We start from the raw sequence: 20,621 nt of genomic DNA on the forward strand, positions 1-20,621 counted from the left end.
TTTATCAACACTCCATTCATCTCCGAAATGGTTTAGCATCAGTGTAGTCACGCTTCTCTCCTTTTATGTCGCTTACACGGCTTCAAGATGGATTTTGCTTTACCTCTTTACCTAAATCTGATTTATGATTTACTTTGCCTCTACCTTACATTTAGAAAAAATGAACGTTTTTGATGGATTCAAATAGAAATGCAATTATCTAGGATTCTTGAACATATTCGAGGTCACAGTTTTCCGCACAATTTGACAATTTGCTCCTGAATAATCCAAAAACCCTATCTTATTGTATATCACAATACGTCCTACCATGTCGTTGGTTCTTATATTTTCTTGAGCCTTTTTTAAAAGCCAGAAACAAAGCATTAAGTTTCCTCTATAGAGTCACCAATTGTAGTAAAGGAAAGAGCGGTGAAAAGTGCCGAAGATATTACTGGAATTCTACGATAAATCTAGATCAGTTCACAACTCGGCCCAAACATAATAGATCCTTTGGGTCGCATTGTTTATGATACCCCAATATCTACATACATACATACAACAAACAACGTTAGTTTTGAGAGTTCCACAACTTATATTATAGTTGTTATTAAAATATGAATGGAAATCTTCTACGTTCAGTCCGTTCATTATACAATTTTGCAAGTCTTTTAGTATCAAAATCACATGGTAAGGATGTTCTAATAGCCATTGTACTTCGTAGGTAGTAGCCTATTCTTCCATAACTTCTTTGATGCGATCCTTTTTCATACCTTAAATATCACAAAATACTTCTCTGCAAACATAAATGCTTACCATCGAAAGTAGAAAGTGAATATTTTATGAAAATGTTGTTGTTGTTTGTTGTTTGCGTGACGTTTTGGTGCCTTCCGATCGTCGTGATTCACACTATACTTGAGTAAACGAATCTTTATTAAGTTTTTTGAATGAAAATCTTGGTGAATTTTCAACAAATCGTTCATTTTGAGACTGTTGCACATTAAAGTCTGCGTTTTATTATGATTGCATCTTGTTTCTTTGACATTCAAGGGAAATACCTAAAATATCTAATTGTTATGAATAAAAAATTTATTTTCAAACTAAATAATTCCTTTTGCAGTTTTCGACTTGGTTATTCTATTTGAAACTACTTTTTTCTACTCAGATTGGAGGATGTTTTTTGAATGTTACTACGTATTTACCTCGGAATGATCTTCACAACAAAACCGATTACTTGTACTTAATAAAACAGTATTCGTTTTTATGTCCTTTCACATGGCGTCACACCATTTTTTTCTCCCTTAGGGATACTTAAAGAAACTTTATTTGGTGCAGTAATAGTGGGGCTGGTACATTTTGGTACCATCAACATTTTGGGTATATTTATAAAGAACTTTTGTCGATCCAGGCTTCGACATTATACAACTAATACGACGCGAAAGGATGGTTAAACAAAATAACGTCGTGTGGATGCTGCTGCAGCTTGTCGGGCGAAACACGATCGGCGCTAGTGACGTAAGCAAGCATCTCGCGCGTTGCAAAATTTTAGCCGAATCATTTGAAAAATTGAAACCCATATCGTTTCCAGATCCATTAAAGTGTTATATTCGCACTAGTACATCGCCTGACTGCGTTAACACTCACTCAATATTATTTCTTATTGGCTGTCATAGACACGAAACTAAGCATACATTGGAGATGGTGTATTTTGAAAATTGTTTTCAATATTGTACAATGTATAATTTATAAGGAGAAATATGAATAAGTGAGCTAGTAAAACACTCAGAGAATCCTTAAGAGAATATTCTGACAAGTTCACGTCAAATTATCATAAAAATAGAGATGACGAATTAGCATCAAAAGCAATTATATTCCAATATTTTCCTTGACACAAAGGAACACAATATTTAATTTCAAAAACTAATATCGAATAAAATAGAACATTTCATCATTTCAAGATGACTCACTTGGAAAGATCATGGATTTGAATATGTAGTGTTTCAACAAAATTTTATTGCAAAATGTAAAAATGATTGAAAGTATTTGGCAAGAGTTAGTTTATTTTGAGGATGATATCGATATTTCCATTGAAAATATTTCATTTATACTTTTCTATTGAGTATATTTCTTTCAGACAATAAACGACGATTGACGAGAAATTTTATATACAACAATAAACAGTTTTCTAATTTGTTACATAAATAACTATTAATCTATCTTCTCAGTTCTCAGCCATTAAATATATATTTGAATTCTATATTCATTTATTTATCTATATTTATATATTTTTTTTCGAAAACTGCTTTTCTTCTATTATATGTAATAAAATCACCCATAATCAAATAATTTAAGAGATGAATCACTTTCGTATATCGTAGGGACGGTTCTGAGTGAAAGAAGTAGGTGGTAATTAGGGACATGACTTACTGGTTTTTATCGTTATCTCTGAGATTCTAATCTTAATAGGGGTTGCTAGAAAACTGCGGTCATATATTGAATCGGGGTGCAAGGGAAGTGATGAAAAAGACATTTATATTCTTTTTTCCTGATGCGATCTATCATTTCATTAAACGTGATTTTAGAAAAAGTCATGCTATTAAATTTATGGTCAAAATTTATTGTTTCAGGTCTTGCAATGTTTGAACTCATAATCTGTAGAATATTAGTTATTGTTTTTTCTCCATTTATAGATAATATACCTGTCAATCATACTAGTGGGTTGTAAATTAAAGTCACATCAGCTAAATAGTTTGCATCAAATAAATTTTTCATGGATGAGCTTTTCAGACGATATCTTTCAATAAATACGTGTCTCGTTTTGTCCCTGAATTACAAAACATCATGTACGGTTTTTTACAGGCTCCACAATCTTTTATCAGTTCATGTTCACCCATAAGAATAAACTACGTTATTGTTGTTTTGTATTTTGTTAGACTTTTGGTACAATAAGGAGTCTCATACAATCCATTACTCAATTCCAAAAAGGACGTACGTAAAAAGGAGAAGACGATAACTTTAAAGAATGGTATTTTTTTGTAACCTATGATAAATGAAATTAATTTTATCATGGTTCAATGCATGTGACTAGTTTGATTGAAGATCTTATACTATTTATAATTGTCATATCTAATAAGTTACTACAATATCAATTTTCATAAAAATAATAGAGTTGGAATGAAAATGTTGATGTCGTACGAATTCCTGAAAGTTTGACATTTTTAACGATAAACGTATTCAGCATGTGTTGTCATACGAGTGCTAAATGAGTTGTTTACTGATACTTGAAACCTTAATCTTGACAAGAAAATGGAAATAAACCGAGAAAAAAAATTCCATCGTGGTCACACTTCGCTACTAGATGAATTTCGCGAAGGTCGTCCAAATCGGCTGTTTTGCCAGAAAAATTCCATACTCTGCGTAAACTGATATTGTAAGATTATCATGTGTCATATCGTGAAATTGAGGTAAACTTGGGCATTCGTTTCACTTGTATACATTCAATATTGCATGCACATTTGAGTAACAAAAAGATTTATTCCCATGTATACTGCATAGTTTCATAATTGCCAACTCTCATACATCAGTTCAAACAAACAGTCAAAACATCGAATAGTTGGTTCAAGCGCCACACAGTTCTTGTTTGACAAATGCGGGGTCAACGTTTTCCTGTACTTGAAGAAGCGGTTCGTACATTTTAATCACATTTCAATGCTTCGACAGTTTTTTCAAACCTGTATTCGTAAGTGTGATAATCTTATTAGGGAAAATTTTGGAAAACAATGAAACCATATCCAAGTATATACATAAATATTTGTTTTTATTTATCTATCTCGAAGCTAAAATAGCAATCATCGTATTTGGTAATATAAGTACTTATTATTTGAGTTGTGTGTCAAGCTTCCAGATCAACCAGACGTTAAAAAGGTAGATTATATGCTATTATTGTTGTTCATATATCTAAAAAGTATCATATATGAATAAATTTAGTAGCGACTCGTTTCTTATCAAATTTTCTGCGAAGTAATTAAACTAATAGATCTTCTGTTCCCTTTTAAGCATTAGTCTGCTATATAAAATCATAAGACTTCAATTTGTAAAATCAACGATTACGTCATCGTGTCAAACTTTTATTATCTAGACTAAATTGTTGGAGAAAGAATCAATTTCTTCCATAATTCGGACACTCTTTATAAATAAACACCTCAGCAAACTAAATCAAAATAATTGTTTGGGCAAATCATGAATTCCATCTGAGGTAGGTATTACGAAGAAAACTTTCCAATAAACATTAAATTGTTAATAATAGAATTAACTAAAGCTAACGACACATTTTCAACACGCGTCAAAATGACACATCAGATAGGCTGGACATATATCTGTGTTGTAAAATGTGTGTGCCAGCTGACATTTGATGTTTTTAAACTGCTGAAGTAGAATCCTCGTCCTCAAGTTCACACAACACACAATCACAATCCTCCGGTGCTTATAATAGAATGGAGCACCTACAAAAAGAAATAGATTAGTTGAATGAAGAAGAGGAAATAGTTGCGGTTACTGCAGCTTTGCTTGTGCTACAATATGAATTCAGGGAGTACTAGGTTTATCCTATAAACCGACGTAGGCACGAATATGGTGAATATTATGTTCTGTGGCCCGAAATTAGCATTAACATAAAGAAAAATATAGATATATTACGAAAACGAATATAGTTAAGGAGGCACTTTTCCGTCACGATCAGAATATACTAGTAAAGGTAACCAAACTCGGCAAGGTGGTGAATATAACCTACAGCAATTTGTAACCCTTCTGAGGAAAATATGACCAGCGTAGATATTGAAAACACGCGTTATGACGTGTTAAAGAGTGCTGTCGGTCTCGCACAATAATATGCATAGATTTATTTAAAATAGCGTGATAGATATTTATGTTATTATACCTGTTAATGCGTGTTAAGACGACACGTGTTGAAAATGTGTCTTTAGCTTAACTCCCCTTGATTTTTTCGGTGTGCACCCAATGCTTTGTTTTGATATGTTAACGTGTTTTTCAATGGCTGAAGAGAATTTTAGCCTAGATTGTATTGATCATAACATTGATGACTTCTAACAAACTATTTTCCGAGAGCTTTTCGATATTATTCCTACAGTTAGTTCTGGCATGTGTTGTATTGATTGTGTCAACGTTATGATATCTGTAGCTGCTTTGAAAGAGGGTTAACTTTATGGCTATAATACTTTTTTTAAATCATGAGTGTCAATGTAAGCTACTATTATTAAGAATAGTCGCGTGCCGATAGATCAAATCTAACGAAGTCGTAATAGGCAGCTGTTTTTTGCCGTGAAATATAGCAATTTCCCATATACGCTCGTGACACACGTTAATCTAGCGGAAAATTTTTTTCAAAAATGACTTTTAATTAGTTTAATAATTGCCGTTTTTTAGCCGCTTTTCCTCCCGTGAAATTCCAAGAATTTGTCGTAAGTTAATCAATAATTGCCGCCTAATTTGCCGTTCAAGAAATCATCACTGATTCATCTGGAGCACATCAGGATCGAGCGCAAAGTTGGAAAATAGCAATTTTCTCATAATCTTGCAATAATTTGTGATAATACTCTCTGACAAAATATTTTTTTGTTACTTAATTTTCAGATCGCTATTTCAATCAATTTAGCATAAATATTCTTACAAACTACATCATCATCAGGTCTTAGCTAATAAAATGTTTTCAAGGCCACTTGAATGTGATTTTCTTTAATATAAGTAAAACAACTGATATATAAAAAAAATTCGGCAAGTTGAACGTTAACTGCACATTTTTTATCAGCACCACTGATGAATTTAATTATGTACTAAATTCCATGTCAAATCCCACAAATATATATAATTAATTTTAAAAATTCGAATACTACGATCAGCCTTTCAATGTCGTCCAAAGGAATTAGTATAATATAAGTAAATAGGCCAATAATTTTTAAAATTTCTTACACTTTTGGGTTTTTAATTCCTAGCTCAAGAGTGAACTAAGTGATAAAATGATTATTATTGCCGCTAACTTATGTGTTAAATAAATAACGGCAACTTCAGTTTCTGAGCTAAGTCTGCTAAGTTAATGTACGTCTGAACAAATAGAAGAGGAGTAAACTTTTGGGCAGTAAAATCCAAACTACGAAATCCCGTAATATCACCAAAAAAGTTCACCAAATATTACGGAACGCCCTTGGGACTTAGGTAAAAAAGACAGAAGAGCTTATCTCCATATATAAAAAGAACGCGTTTGCCATATACTATCCAAAGAATTACTCGTGCGTGAGTGGGTGCCACGTTTGTTAAGTTTGAAAGAAAAGGGCATTCGAATGAACATCTGCCAGTCACGACAATGGATTTCAAATGGTGAACCTGCTCCAAGGAAGATGGTTTTAGCAGCAGTAAAAATGAAGAAGAAGAAAGTGCTAAAATTCATTAACTGTACTCCGTATCAGTTGACCTATCGTATTCAATATATTTGTCTTCTAGCGATATTTTTTTGTTTTACCAGCGCAAAGTTTCACATACTTTCATTAGACAAGGACAATCGCATAAATTAATGCTTGAGAAGTTTTGAAACATTTTTTAGTATCTAATTGTATTCGACGTTACAAACGGTCTCTACATCTCTCTTCACGTTCAAAATAAATATTTATCAGTCTGTTGATGTAATGAGAAATTTAAAATACACACGTTTTTAACTATTAACAAGCAAAATCAGTATCAAAAGAGAAAAAATTCTCTTATTTTTTATGAGAGAAACCAAAATTGTTATTATCCGTAATATCCACTTCCACTTCCAATGAATCTTCCTTCTTCTTTTCTTCGAAAATCAAAGAAAAACGCAGACAACGTGTTATTACTCATTTGTAAACAATACTAATGGGCTTCCATCTTACGAATATGGAATAGGAATAATTTTTCAGGCTATAAATTCGCGTTTTCACTATTATTTGTACCATTATTGACAGACTATATGAAAATGGATGTAATACTGACAATGCATACTAACTTTGCAAGCTCAATAGCATCAATTGAGTTTAATACATTACGGTGCGACAACGAATTAAAAGTGTGGGAATAGATGCATAAACTAACTGTCACAATTGACAACTGTAAATATACTATATTAAGAGTCTTATTAAGGCGAAGACCAGAAAAAAGAATGAAAGAAAAGGGAAGAGAAAAAGATAAAACCATGTTTAGAGACAATTTTATTCATTTCTGATTGAATATTTTAGCAAAGAAATAAAGCATATATATAACCAGAATTTCTAGATTCTCAATTCTATACACAGATCGAAAATTTATACGTCATGTCTAATTGCCATATTATTATAATGCGTTGGCAATAAGGAATTTTTTCACAGTGTCACAGTGAAGTGTCAACGTGAGAATAATAGTGTTAAGTGGTATTCAAAAGGAAATTATTACCAACAAAAACATTTAACAGAGGTAACTGAATTAGCTTTTTATACATAACATTTGTCCACTAAAATTGGAAATTATGACTATAATTGTATCTAAAAATCAATTACACTTTCTGTATATTAAATAAAATGACGATATGTCTAAAAGTTGTGCCAGATATGAGAGCAGAATTATGAATTTTTTTCACTGAAATACGCATTTATGAACACAGTGAAGTCTTAAAGTAGAGTATACATTAATTTTTCACGCAGTTATAAATGGGGTTGAAATCTTGAAACATTTGATTATCTAAGTAAAATGTTCCTGTAACGTCCTAGAGGCAATAAGTTCCCCTAGAAAAACCTGTTTAAAAAGGATTTCAAATTTCATTACAGCAATAAAACACTTGTCAATTTTTCAATTTGTACAGTATTGGTGGATACCATAGAACAGTGATTGGCAAACTTATTAGCCTAAGATCTAAAATATGAAATTACAAGAATTTAAAAATAATTAGAGCCAAATCTGCTTGTTTAGTTAACTTCATCACACTAAATAAAACTAAATTTTAGTTTGAGTAAGTCAGGTTTGTATGTTGTTATTTTTATTGGCATGATTGCAAGTTCTCATCAATAATGTCTTCCTTTGCCAGGTCATTCAAAGCAAACCACTTTTGTTGTGAAATAAGATCACATTTTTCCTTCTCCAATGTTTCCACTTCGTCACAAAGACATTCGTATTTAGAGGGCCATATTTCTTCATTTTAAAATCCACCTGTCAATTTAGAGATAAGAAAATTTCAACTTGGTTGTTGTAGCGTTTGGAGTATTTATGATAAATATTAAAGTTGCTTTGCTGTTTTCAAATTCCTAAAACCTGCTGAGAAATTCAAAATTATTGTTATAAAATGGTGTTCAACAATAGAGAAATTATTTTTTTGGGGATACTTCAGTATGGTCGGAGAGTGAAACAATACTTCATTTCAAAATCCTGATGAAAATGAATAATTTCATCTCGAATGTTATTACTTCTTCTAGCATCGAAATAATTAGGTTTCCTTTGCCTACCTATTTTTTAACTTGAAGAAAAAATTACGTATAGTATAATCCCGATTTATAGAGGAATATCAATTTATTAAAATAAGATGTAAATTTGTTCCCAGTAAGTTAGTAAGTTTTTTTGAATAAAAATGTTATTGCACCTTACGAAGATATTTGTACCAGAGTTACACTTAAGGAGCCAAAGATCCACATGCTGCTCAGGAGCCGCACTTTGCCGACCACTGCCATAGAAGATACCAATAGCAGTTTGTTGTTATTCAGATAAGTGCTACTACACCTAATGATCTATCGATGCAGCTCTATCTTGTTGAACCACATTTATGTTGATTATTATGGTCTATATTCACTCGTTTTTATTATTTTTGACCATTACATCGTCAAAATAATTTACTTCTCACTATATAACTAAAAAGTTATAGCGAAATGGAGCTAGTGAGGAGGAATTTTTAGAGGAATAAGTTCATGGGCAGCGTAGAGAGAACGTGTGTACTGAGGTTTAGGAATACTGATATTGTAAGAGAAAGCGACAGTTTATACGATAAAAATTGTGGAATGAACATACGTGGGTAAGAAATAGGAATATGAAAAGCAGATCTAATTGCCTAATAACAAAGTAAGAAGGTGAGATCGCGATGAAAATCATGAAAATGTGATTGGATTCATAGGCAATAGACAGGGCTCTCAATTATAATTGCAATTCTCATTTCACGGAATTCTAACTTACAATCAATAACATTCTCTGTTTTGCAAACTCTTCACACCAACATCTCGACTAGTTAAAATGAATAAAAACATGAAAAGTTAGGTGTGGCCGAACTATTCAGATCGAAGATATATGAAATAAGGTATAGATATTAGGAAATTTTTGAGATTTAAGACGTTTTTAAAAAATTGCTCCAGATGACGTATTTTAAATATCGGAAATAGAAATTCTATTCTCCGATGTTCCATCAGTGAAAATTTGACGTATCTCTGCAGAACTATCGGTTTTTACACTTATGTAAGAAAAAAAGAGTTTGGATTGTTAAGTGAATATTTCTGTGTACGAGGAGAAATAATTGAAAAAACCCAAGAAATGTTACGTAAATATGATTCTAAATGTGCTCCGTTGCATGGATGGATTCTTAAGTAGTTCTGAATGAATGAGAAAGATGTTGATTAACATGGATCGTCATCAAGTTTGATAACTCCAGATATGATTAATGAAATCCGTGCCATTATATTCTCGAGTAAAAATACATGAGAATGATTGAGATTAATATTTTAATAAAAAGGGAAAGTTATTTTATGCATAATAGGGTTTCATATTAAAAAGGTGATGGTGACTGCGTTATCTGAAAAGTTACCCAACAAAGGTATAAGCTAATTTTTTTTTAATAATTTCCCTTTTTTTCCTACTCCTCTTGAATCTATACTTTAGCGATGTTTTATCCTTTTCAACTCTTCCAAAAATATTTACCTTCTTTTCCTCGAAGCAGGCGTTTATGTATGCGTTAACACCTTCGTCTGATAAAATCTCTAGTATAAGGGAAACTTTAAGGGTAGGAAACAGGATAAAGTCACTTGGAGGCAAATCTTATGCATACGTTGGTTTGTCAACTAATTAGAACTGAAATTTCTGAATTTTAGCCATGATGGTCACCGATTTGTGAAAAGGTGCATTATCCTGATGGAAAAGCAATTTCTTTTTCTTGAAAAACAGTCGCTTTTTCACAATTTCTCCCTTCACCTCATCAAGCAATGATACGTCACACTCTCCTGTTATTGCTCAACTTTTTTTAAGGGAGTCGATGAAAAAAATCATATGACCACATAACAAAAATGGTTGCTACACTTTTACGGCCATTTAAACCGTCCTTATCTTTCTCAGAGCAGGTTTGCTGAATGTTTATTTGAATCAGCTGTGTGTCCTGAGCTGCATCGAACGTACGTATAGCTTACCCTTACATAATTCTTCTTTAAGTATATGATAAATGTGTTCTTTGATATACCGATAGTCTTTTCTATTTTCTTAATCTTGATTAGAAGGACATCCAGTACCATTTGGTGAAATGTTTTGATGATAATGCTGGTGCTCGCAGTTTTTTGCCGTTGCGAACGCTTATCATTAATCAAGCTGATACAGCCACTTTCAAATTTAGCTGTCCATTATTTTACGGTCATAAATGATAAGGCACAGTCCAGCTCCTCTTTTATTGGCCTGGTCTTATTGGCTTCCAAAAACAAACAGAAAACGGAAACAGATAGATGGATACTCAATTATCTCCATATACAGAACAATCTTCCTAACGACTCACTTATTTGATTGCCAAACAGAAAATAAGCGTCTGGTATAGAAATTTAGAGAGAATCTCCTGAACCTATTCAGATTGAGGTCGAAAACTTTTCACACCGTCCTCGTATATCGCAAACTAGCTCTCAAATAGTCTCCCTTGAAAATGACTAATAGAACTATGCATATCTTTGATTCGAAACTCAAATCGTATTACATTTTTTGATTGGCATTCTGCAAAAACAAACATAAATACATTGATTCAATTCACTTTCATTGGATAATATATGTATATATATATATATATATATATATATATATATATATATATATATATATATATATATATATATATATATATATATATATATTATACTAAACTCAGTTTATTATAAAAAAAATGAAACGGGCATAGAAAGCTCAAAACCGGGAGGGGTTCCAATTTGCTTCATCGAATTTTACCTTGATAAAGAGATGGACAGTCCACACAAAAAACAATAAGAAAGCAATTTGGTGTTAGTACGTAACCACCATCAATCAGTCGGGCAATAAATTGATCTGCGTGATTGAGCAAATAAGCAGAGCTGTATCCCACATTTTGTATAGGTTAACGTTAGAGTTTGGGGAGTATTTGATATAAATCCGCAACACGATTAAAAAAGACATTAGTCACTACCATAACTTTGGTTTTCTTTTTGTTCATTTGCATTCCGTTTTCTGTCAATATTTCATTTGAGCTATTCACATTTTCTTGATGATCCTTCTGGTTTTCTGCCTTAAACATCATATCATCTGAAAAAGTGCATTTCGACATGTAAGATGCCGCTCGGTTTGTTACGTTTTATTCAAACATTTTGAATATTTGTTCGCGTATTGTGGCTTAGTAGTCACTTTTATTTTAATTTCAACATTCGAGTTGCAGAAGAAATTGATTAACAATCGACCTCCATTCGAGGAATTCAATAAAATCGCGGAAAATCTGTAGTAGTACTCAAAAAAACAAATTGTGTGATATTCGTTACGATAATTTGGAAATAAAGGGATGAATAAAAGTTGAAGAAGGAAGATAAAAGACATAGGTAAAAGGTAGTTTTGGAGCTATAAATAAATGATACCACTAACTGTAGTAGAACAGCCTCGTGAGTGGTCTCAATTCGTGCCATTGTTAACTACCCCCACAATCAACTTCACATCAGTTTATAATATCCGAAGTGCAGACATGAGCCATAAGGAAACCAAGTCCTTGCTAAGAAAAATGGAAGGACTTACGAAAAGGGAAAGAATCCTATCCAATTAATTTTCGAGCAATCTCAAACAATTAACGATCCCAGCAGAAAAAAGAAACGCCATAACTAAAATGGAGAACTCCAAAAGATGAAAATGACTGTTTTCCTAGATCTATAACCCCGTGTACAATGCATATGTGACACATCCTTTCATTGTGATGCCATGATAAGTGATCAAACCATTCTTTCGGACAACTCCCCGTAGATACGATACGTTCATGTAATTATAATCCATCATGATACAATGCTGAAATTTTGTTTTCCATTTAAGATGTTACAAGACTAGTACTCCGTCTGTCATAGAACTAGACTTCAACAAAAAAAAATTCACGGCAAGCATTGATTAATAGGAAAGCGAAAACCTCGAAAAATTGCGTCATGGGAATATTATTGCGAAACATTGTTGAGATAAAAATGCGGTGAAATAATTCAATTTCTTACGTGACTAAAAATATGTACGCCCGCACAAATACTTTATCAAGAAAAATAAAAAAAATAAAAGCAGAGAATGCCCTTTTTTCCAACAGGAGAGTGTGGTAAAAAAAAGTCCAAGACAGAACCAAGTGCCAACAATTAGTGATAAAAATGCGCTCTAGTAGACGATATCCAGTACAGAGTGGTTCCTTTCTACGACTCTAATTCTGTTTATCACTTCATTTGCAGTTTTTTTCTACATATTTATTTGCTACTAACATTTCTTGTTCACAAGTTCTCCCATATTTTCGATCGAAAGCTTTTTCCATATCTAGGAATAAACTGGAAAGAAACAAAAAACTTAGCTCATAATAAAACGAATGGAGGAAATTTGCACAAGTCAAAGTATTAACACCACTAAGTGGTAGAATGGCTTACAGATTATATTTGTTTTATTTCATTCCAAATGTGAGAGAACTTCAGGATCTATTTTATTACTAATTTGGTTATAATATTGGTTCATCTCATTTGTGAATGTTTTATTCACTATTTTTCAAGATAAATACTTTCGCTCAATGCACTTTGAAATACATTTTTATTTGTTAGGGAAGCATAGATCTTTTATTATCATTAGTCGTGAATTTTAGATATGTTTGCATGCATCGAAATAATGTCCAAATGTGAGGGATTTTTATTGAATACAGTACCGTGCTAGCATTGTTTGATCAAGGGTTTTTGTTAGTAAATACAAACAAGCTTCTGAAAATATTATCATTATGATTGGAAATTCACCAACAAAATAAAGAATTGAAAACTGGTATAACAAAAGAGTACCTTCTTCAGAATCCAAGTTCCTGGGATAGCCTATCATACTTTCACTCACAGAATTTTCATTTAGAAATTGCCCACCTGCATATTATCTTTTCAATTATATTTCTTCTCCTTAGAAATTTCAAAATCACAAACTTTTGATGAAGTCTGACTCTCTAAGTTGTATTGAAGAAGAAAATTTATATATTTTCCAACTCCAACAGTGTCGAATGAACAAAAAATTTAGAAAACAATACTAAACTAGAAGAACGTAGCTGCGGAGACTTGAGTAACAAAGATACATGAAATACATTCAGGACGTGAAAACCTAAACTTGATTTAATGAGATTAATAGAGCAAACTGTACATTTGGACTGTCAACAAGAAGTTTAATACAAGCGAATTCAATGCAGTAATTCCCAAGAAAAGTCTTTAAATCTTACGCATTTACACACATTTGCTAAGCATCACATAAAATCGACATTGACAGAAAATGAAAAAAAAAATCATCAACTAATGAGAGAATGAGCAGTCGAGAAACACTTGTTGAAGATTCATCGTTAGGTCATCTAGCACCAATAGATAAAAGGTAGCAGATTATACTCAAATGAACAGTGAATTTATGGAGTAAATCGTCGAAGATAAATTCGATTTGTGGTTAAATTCCGTGCTGCTATTATTGTAATGTATATTAATTTCTTCCATAGTCACCGGAATGGACGATTGCCAGTCGAAAAGCTGAAATTCAAAATAACTAAATTAATGAGGAATGGAATGTGACGGAACGTCAATTAAAGCAGTAGAAGGTAATGGCAGTTATGAACCAATATCAAGCCAATTAAATTTAGTAAATTGTTGATGGAATTCATATGTTATTATAATGCTACGATTGTCATCTTATTAAAGACTTTGAATCAGTAGTTACCGATAAAAATTCCGATAATTAACAAATTAATATATTGATAGAAGTTGTCTGACTGGTAGATGTAACAGGAACACATTCTGAGATATGCAGAATATTATCATTCATTGTGAGGTGATGTACTATTGTTTTAAACAACGATATTCACTTTGTGGCGTTTTGTTTACGAAACATAACTACAACAATTATCGACAAGAGTGATAAACAAATATCTCGACCTATCGAGACTTATTCTTAGTCGGCAATGTCCTAGTGACTTCCCAAGCCAAAGGTGATAGAAAGCGGCAAACAAATTAAATTTGCACTATGTTATAAGTATAATAACCTTGTTTTTTGATATAAAATCGGGAATATATTGTATAATTATAAAGAGTCTTAATAATAGTTGAATTGATCATGAAAATAAAATAAATAAAATAATATCATAAATTTCACATTCTTTCAATTATGGTACATATTGAAAATTGATATTGTTTTTTCGAATGACGGCACAGATATAACCTTCCACTTTAAATATCACTTCTTTAGTTCTCTTTATCTTCCTTGGATCGTTCCTATCGTAGAAACTTCTGTCTAGCTACTCTTTTTTTTCGAGAAAAATGACCAATACATTACATTATTAGCGACGCCATCAGATAGTGTGCGCTTCTAAACCAATCACAATATTTATTATCGACGTCATGAAATCAACAAGTGCTATTTGCTGAATAGAGAATTAAAAACCTTTCTAAACGCGATATCATGCACTAGCTGTGATACTTCACTAGGTGGTTTATTAAAAAACATTTAAGGAGTAATAAATGGTGAAAGAAGGGAAGTTTTAACTGGTACAACAAGTTTATTCTTTTTTTGACGTACTTCACAAGTTTAATGTATAAAAGTAGCGCCTCTTGAATTACATAGGCTGAATAATGTTCATTGCTGTTCTGAATAATTTCCAAAAATTCACAAGTATCACAATAGTGTAGCTCCTATTGTGGTTCTTTTGATTATTCAGTATCTGAAAAAAGTTCTCTACTTCTTTTATTCCCAATCTTCAGTATTATTATATATTTCTGTTGGAACTTCAAATTACGTAGTTCTTGGGTCTATTTTTTCACGTCTTCCTCTTATCTATAAAACAATTCACTTTACTGTCTAGATATTTGAATACAGTAAAATAAAAGATGTTAGATCAATATAGGCAATCATTGAAACTACGACACTGAGTGACATCAAAATTCATTATAAATTCATCAACCAGGCGATATTCAACGAGACAATTTTGCTTTAATTAGAACTTCTACCATTCCATTTGACACTTATTCTTCCTGAATTATTGTTTCAAATTAAACCTCATTAATTTTGTGGAATTACATTTTGACTCCGCATTATTATGTCATGCGAAAGCTATAGCTCTATAGGTCTCCGTAAACAACCAGAAGGAGAGTGACGAATTGCACAAAATTAAAATTACTCGTTATTCTGGTAAAGATGATTAATGTTAACGAAATATAATACAAACGATTGCTTCGATATCTGTGGAAAGACTTAAGAGTGTGTAGAAAAATCAAAAAATTCCATATTTCTGTTCATATAATGTACATTAATTAGTACCTAGCAGACAGTAAAGCAAAAAGTTTATAACTTCAATTCCCCAGCAAAAGACTCTTCCTCAGTAAGTGGTATTTGGAATCAGAGCACAACAAATGAAAGCAGTTATAAATTAAGAACAACTCTGGGACTGGGACTTATCTATGGAAATCCGGGATGATTTCACCCTTAAACTGAATTCCTAGTTGTTGGAATTAAGTTGAATTTGTTTGTTTGTGGTGTACGGGTTGAGTCCTTTGGGTGTAGTTGAAACTCCAATCTAGCAGCTGTAGAACTGTGCGAAATGAGGAAGAAAATAGAAACATACTCGTAGATCGAAATTACTGAAGAAGGAACGAGTATAAAGAACATAAAAGGAACTTATTCTATTCATTCTGCTCCCGAAATAAATAGGAAATACGAATTTATATGAAAACTCGCATATTTTGCTTCAAACAAAAGGAAATCCATGAAGATAACTGGAATTTTTGTGAGCACAATAATAAAAAAAAGGAAAGAAAAACTTACTGGTGAAAATAAAGAATAAAATCCTCACAAATTTGCTAAAATTTAGTTTGATAATTTCTTCAAAAACTCGATTGTTAGAATAAATAAATCAGTAGAGACTGTGTCACAATACAATGTAATATTCAAAATTCAAAAAAAGAATATCTTTAATCTCGTGTGAAGAAATAAAATTTGGCATCAAAAAATATGCCCTATCTATATGATAACTGATAACGATTGATGCAGAAAACTTTTGTTTCTGGGTGATTTTATTTCAAAAATATACAGTTTTGATTAACTTCTGCCTACATTCTGCAGTGGGACAAAGTAACATAATATATTTTTAGTATTTTACAATATATTAAAGCACAAATACAACCGTGAAAATAGCGAAATTCTACATTCAATAGTAACATAAGTTTGAAATTAAAACTGAAATTGGGAGGTTTTCAAATCATTTTGTTAAAATGAATAATTTCTCATTCCCGTTAAGTGATTTTCAAAATCTAATTTTGATTACCCCGAGCAAAAAAGAATTATGTCACTAAGAATTGCCTGAGAATTGGTAACCAAAAGTTTTGTACATAAATTTTTAAAATTTCAAACTACATTGAATCGTTTTGTTACAGTAGCATAATGCAGGAGCCGCATATTTAAGTTTTGTGAAACTATATGCAAAATGTAGATGAAGCTCATTTTTCTAGAGTTTTATGGTCGTTTCAAATTCACATTAATGTTAAATAATAACATCAATATAGATATCGTGGTGATGCTAATGTTTGGCTGATTTTTTTTATATAAAAAGCAAGCACGGGCAAGAGGGTAAACCCTATTACACTCGAGTAGTTCGAATGGTGTCTGTCGTGTGGAGATGCCTGTGTATATTATTCTTTTTTGTGTTTGTTGTTTGTTTTGTTTTGTAGGTTGTAGTGTTCGGGAAAGATGTGCCTTGGTAGTGAATTCCACTTTGCACTTCTCCAAAAAAAGAAGTCTTGATAAAATGACATTTTGGACTACTGCAGGTAAACTCTCGTAAACTGTCAAGTAGGTCTTGCAAATACTTGAGGTGAGATTTTGTTGGACAGCTTAGAAGTGCATCTTCCGTGTAGTATCGATAAAACTGTATTGATTCGAGCATCTTGAATGTATGCTTGGGATCCGAGCTCCAAATGTGTGAATGGATGGACGAATCAGAGCCTTGTAAAGGATTTGAATTTGTTGCGTATATATATATATATATATATATATATATATATATATATATATATATATATATAATTTATAAAAGCTATAGAACTCACATTCACAACAACATATTTTACATATGAAAATGAAATATACAAACAAATTGATGGTTATGCTTGGAGGTTTCCATTTCAAGTGTTATAGCACAATTGGTAATGGAAGATCTTGAGGAAACGGTCCTAAGCAAACTTGATATAAATATTCCATTCTTTTTTCGATATGTAGATGATTGCATTATTGCTGTACCAAAGAATCAAATTGAAAACATAAATAAAAAATTCAATTCTTATCATAAAAAACTTCAATTCACAATCGAGGTTAAGTAAAATAATGAAATCAATTTTCTTGATCCCACATTATATAAAATTAACCATAACATAAGAACATACTATGGTCCTCAAGATATTTAAACTTCAACTTAAAGATCAGTGATAATAAGTTTGGCTGATAGAGAAAATAATTATCCGGAAAAAATGATAAATAACATATTCAAGAAAAGGATAAACAAATACTACAATCAATTTAAAAACAAAACAGAAACGAAACATCAAAACATAAAACATTTTTCCTTACCATAGGTACAAGGACTTTCCCAACAATAATCGAAATATTTCAATAATATAATATTGGTATAAGTCATGATGAACATAATGCATTATTCAAATATTTCACTAAATTGAAATCTAAAACACCAAAAACCAAAAGAAGTAATATTATATATCAAATGCCTTGTACTAATTGTGACGCTGTTTTCATAAGGCAAACCTCTCAGTATTCTAAAAAAGCGAATTTTTATAAATGATTCACATTTATAAGAACGAAAAAGCTATAGATGATGAAAAAGATCTAAATAATTTAAGTAAAATTTATAGTTTTATTTTGTAAATTTTAATAAGACTACAAATAATTTAATTGAATACTGCTATGTATTTGAGATGTAAGGTATAAGGAAAAATTAATTTTTATTATTAGAACAAATTTGATTTCATCCTTATTTTGATATTCATGATGAAGATCAAGATTTAAAGAAAAGTCGAAACGTCGAAATTTAGAAATAAGAAATTTATATATATATATATATATATATATATATATAAGCAAATTTGCGGTTATATTGATATATTGATGTGAAAACAGCAGTATGTGTCTTTGCTGCATTAAACTCAATCAGATTGCTTCCACCCCACTTCAGAATGTTCTAAAGATCCGTATTGATAGTGGTAATCTGTTACTGTCTACAGATTTGCCGGCTTTATTGGGGAGGCTAATTTGTTTATTGTTATTATTCCGATTTGACAGGAAATCAACCAGCTACTGCGATAAGAAATGCAGTTGGCAACAATTTTGATGAAATTCAGGTTTACCAGTATCCATTAATATATATTTGCTTATCGAAATCATTTGAATGAAAAGTTTCAACAAGTGAATTGAAAGGGAGACGTCAGCGTTATTTCCCGATTTATTTCTTATAGAATAATTTTTAGTAAAATTATCTTAAAACCATTATTTTCAAGACTAATTCTGATGATTGAAATATCAAGAAATAGAATTTTATACTATAAGATATACATTGATACTGTTAATCGGAAGAAAGTTGCCAATACATCTAATCAAATAAGATCAATAGGTCATTTGTTTCTGTTAATTATTTTTCTAATGAGAATATTTCCAGTGAACAATCATATTTTTTCATATGCTGTAAAGTTATTATATACTACGAAGTAACAATAAAACTTGTAAACTTCATGTTCACTAATACAGTTGACTGAAATTATTTGGAAACACTTTTCCAAACGTTTTTTCCTATTGTTACGTTACTTTAAAAATAATTTAACAAATTGTGACCTCAATCATTATATCGATTATTAATTAAGAATTGGTTAACTGCTCCCAATTTGCGCTGCAATATAAGGGTTACTATTTATTATTGAGTTGTTTGAGTTGATTAACCAAAGTTGAATAAAAATGGTAGTCGGAAAGTTAGTTTCAACGTTGTTTCAATAGAAGTTGGATTATATCAAGTTTAATAGAAAAAAAGTAAAACTGGGTGGGAACTGCTCAAAGGGTTTTCAATTTACTGTCAACTGTTGACTCACTTGATCGAGAAATGAGAATTAGGTGGCTGGAATGTGTCAAATACAATTTTTTTGGAACTTCATCTCTAATATGTTTGCATTTGGAATATGTATAAACAAATCTTTCAATATAAGTTAGTCGATGTTCTTTCCAAAATTCCTTTTGTTACATTTCAGTTTATCATTTACTTTCTTACTATCTTCAAATTTTTTCAATTCTTTTCAGATTAGTACAATGATATTTTTTATTGGTAGAATGAATATAATTATCAAGAATAACAGAAATTTTTCAGCTCGAATTTCATTTCGTTGTTTTGTTCATTTCATCTAGAGAAATATTTTTATTTGTTCCAAATCTTATTACAAACGTAGTCTGCGAGAATTCCTCTCAATAGCTGAAGGCTAGAGGGTAAATAGCTGCTCGCCCTTATATGGAATAAGGAGATAAATTGAAAATTATGTAATAGCAGATTCTGAATTTGGTTTTTAATTAGAAAACGCGCATTGATAAATATCAAACAATTCATATTTTTTGTGGAGATACTAATTACATGTTATTTTCACTCTAGCCATATGTGAGTAATCCATGACTTTTTACCAATTATATCAAAAATAAATATGAAATGATGTTATACTCTTCATTTTATCGATTTTTTCAGGTATCACCTTGATATAATTTCAAGACATAAATAATTTTGAATATGGTTTTAAGTATAAAATAATATTATCAATGAAAATATGGAAAATTCAAATGAGAAGAAATATAACTATTATCACCCATTGAACAGCAACTTTATCTCTAAGCTATTTTTTTGGTAAGTTTTCATGGACCAATATGGACTCTTTTAATTTATTTATATGAATGTTATAGTACAAAGTACCTATATTTCATTACCCAAGTTGTGAACAAGATTGAACAGGGAGTGGCAGTTGTTGGAATTTTGGAAAAGAATATTTTATCTATCTTACAACTGCACTTCTTTTTTATCATAAGAATACAGATTTTGATCACGATGATTACGGTAGTCATTTAGAAGTTAGGAAACG

General features: G+C 31.2%; 1 protein-coding gene across 1 annotated transcript in view; it reads left to right on the forward strand.

Annotated features, from left to right (window-relative positions):
• The first annotated feature begins 8,933 nt into the window (after window positions 1-8,933).
• Window positions 8,934-20,621, forward strand: part of LOC130900525 (probable multidrug resistance-associated protein lethal(2)03659) — a 49,670-nt gene continuing 37,982 nt past the window's right edge. Inside the window, exon 1 of the mRNA XM_057811217.1 lies at window positions 8,934-9,037. Coding sequence (XP_057667200.1) covers window positions 8,934-9,037 — 104 coding nt within the window. The remainder of the gene's footprint in view (window positions 9,038-20,621) is intronic.

The sequence above is a fragment of the Diorhabda carinulata genome, chromosome X (genome assembly GCF_026250575.1).
Source record: "Diorhabda carinulata isolate Delta chromosome X, icDioCari1.1, whole genome shotgun sequence".
NCBI lineage: Eukaryota > Metazoa > Arthropoda > Insecta > Coleoptera > Chrysomelidae > Diorhabda > Diorhabda carinulata.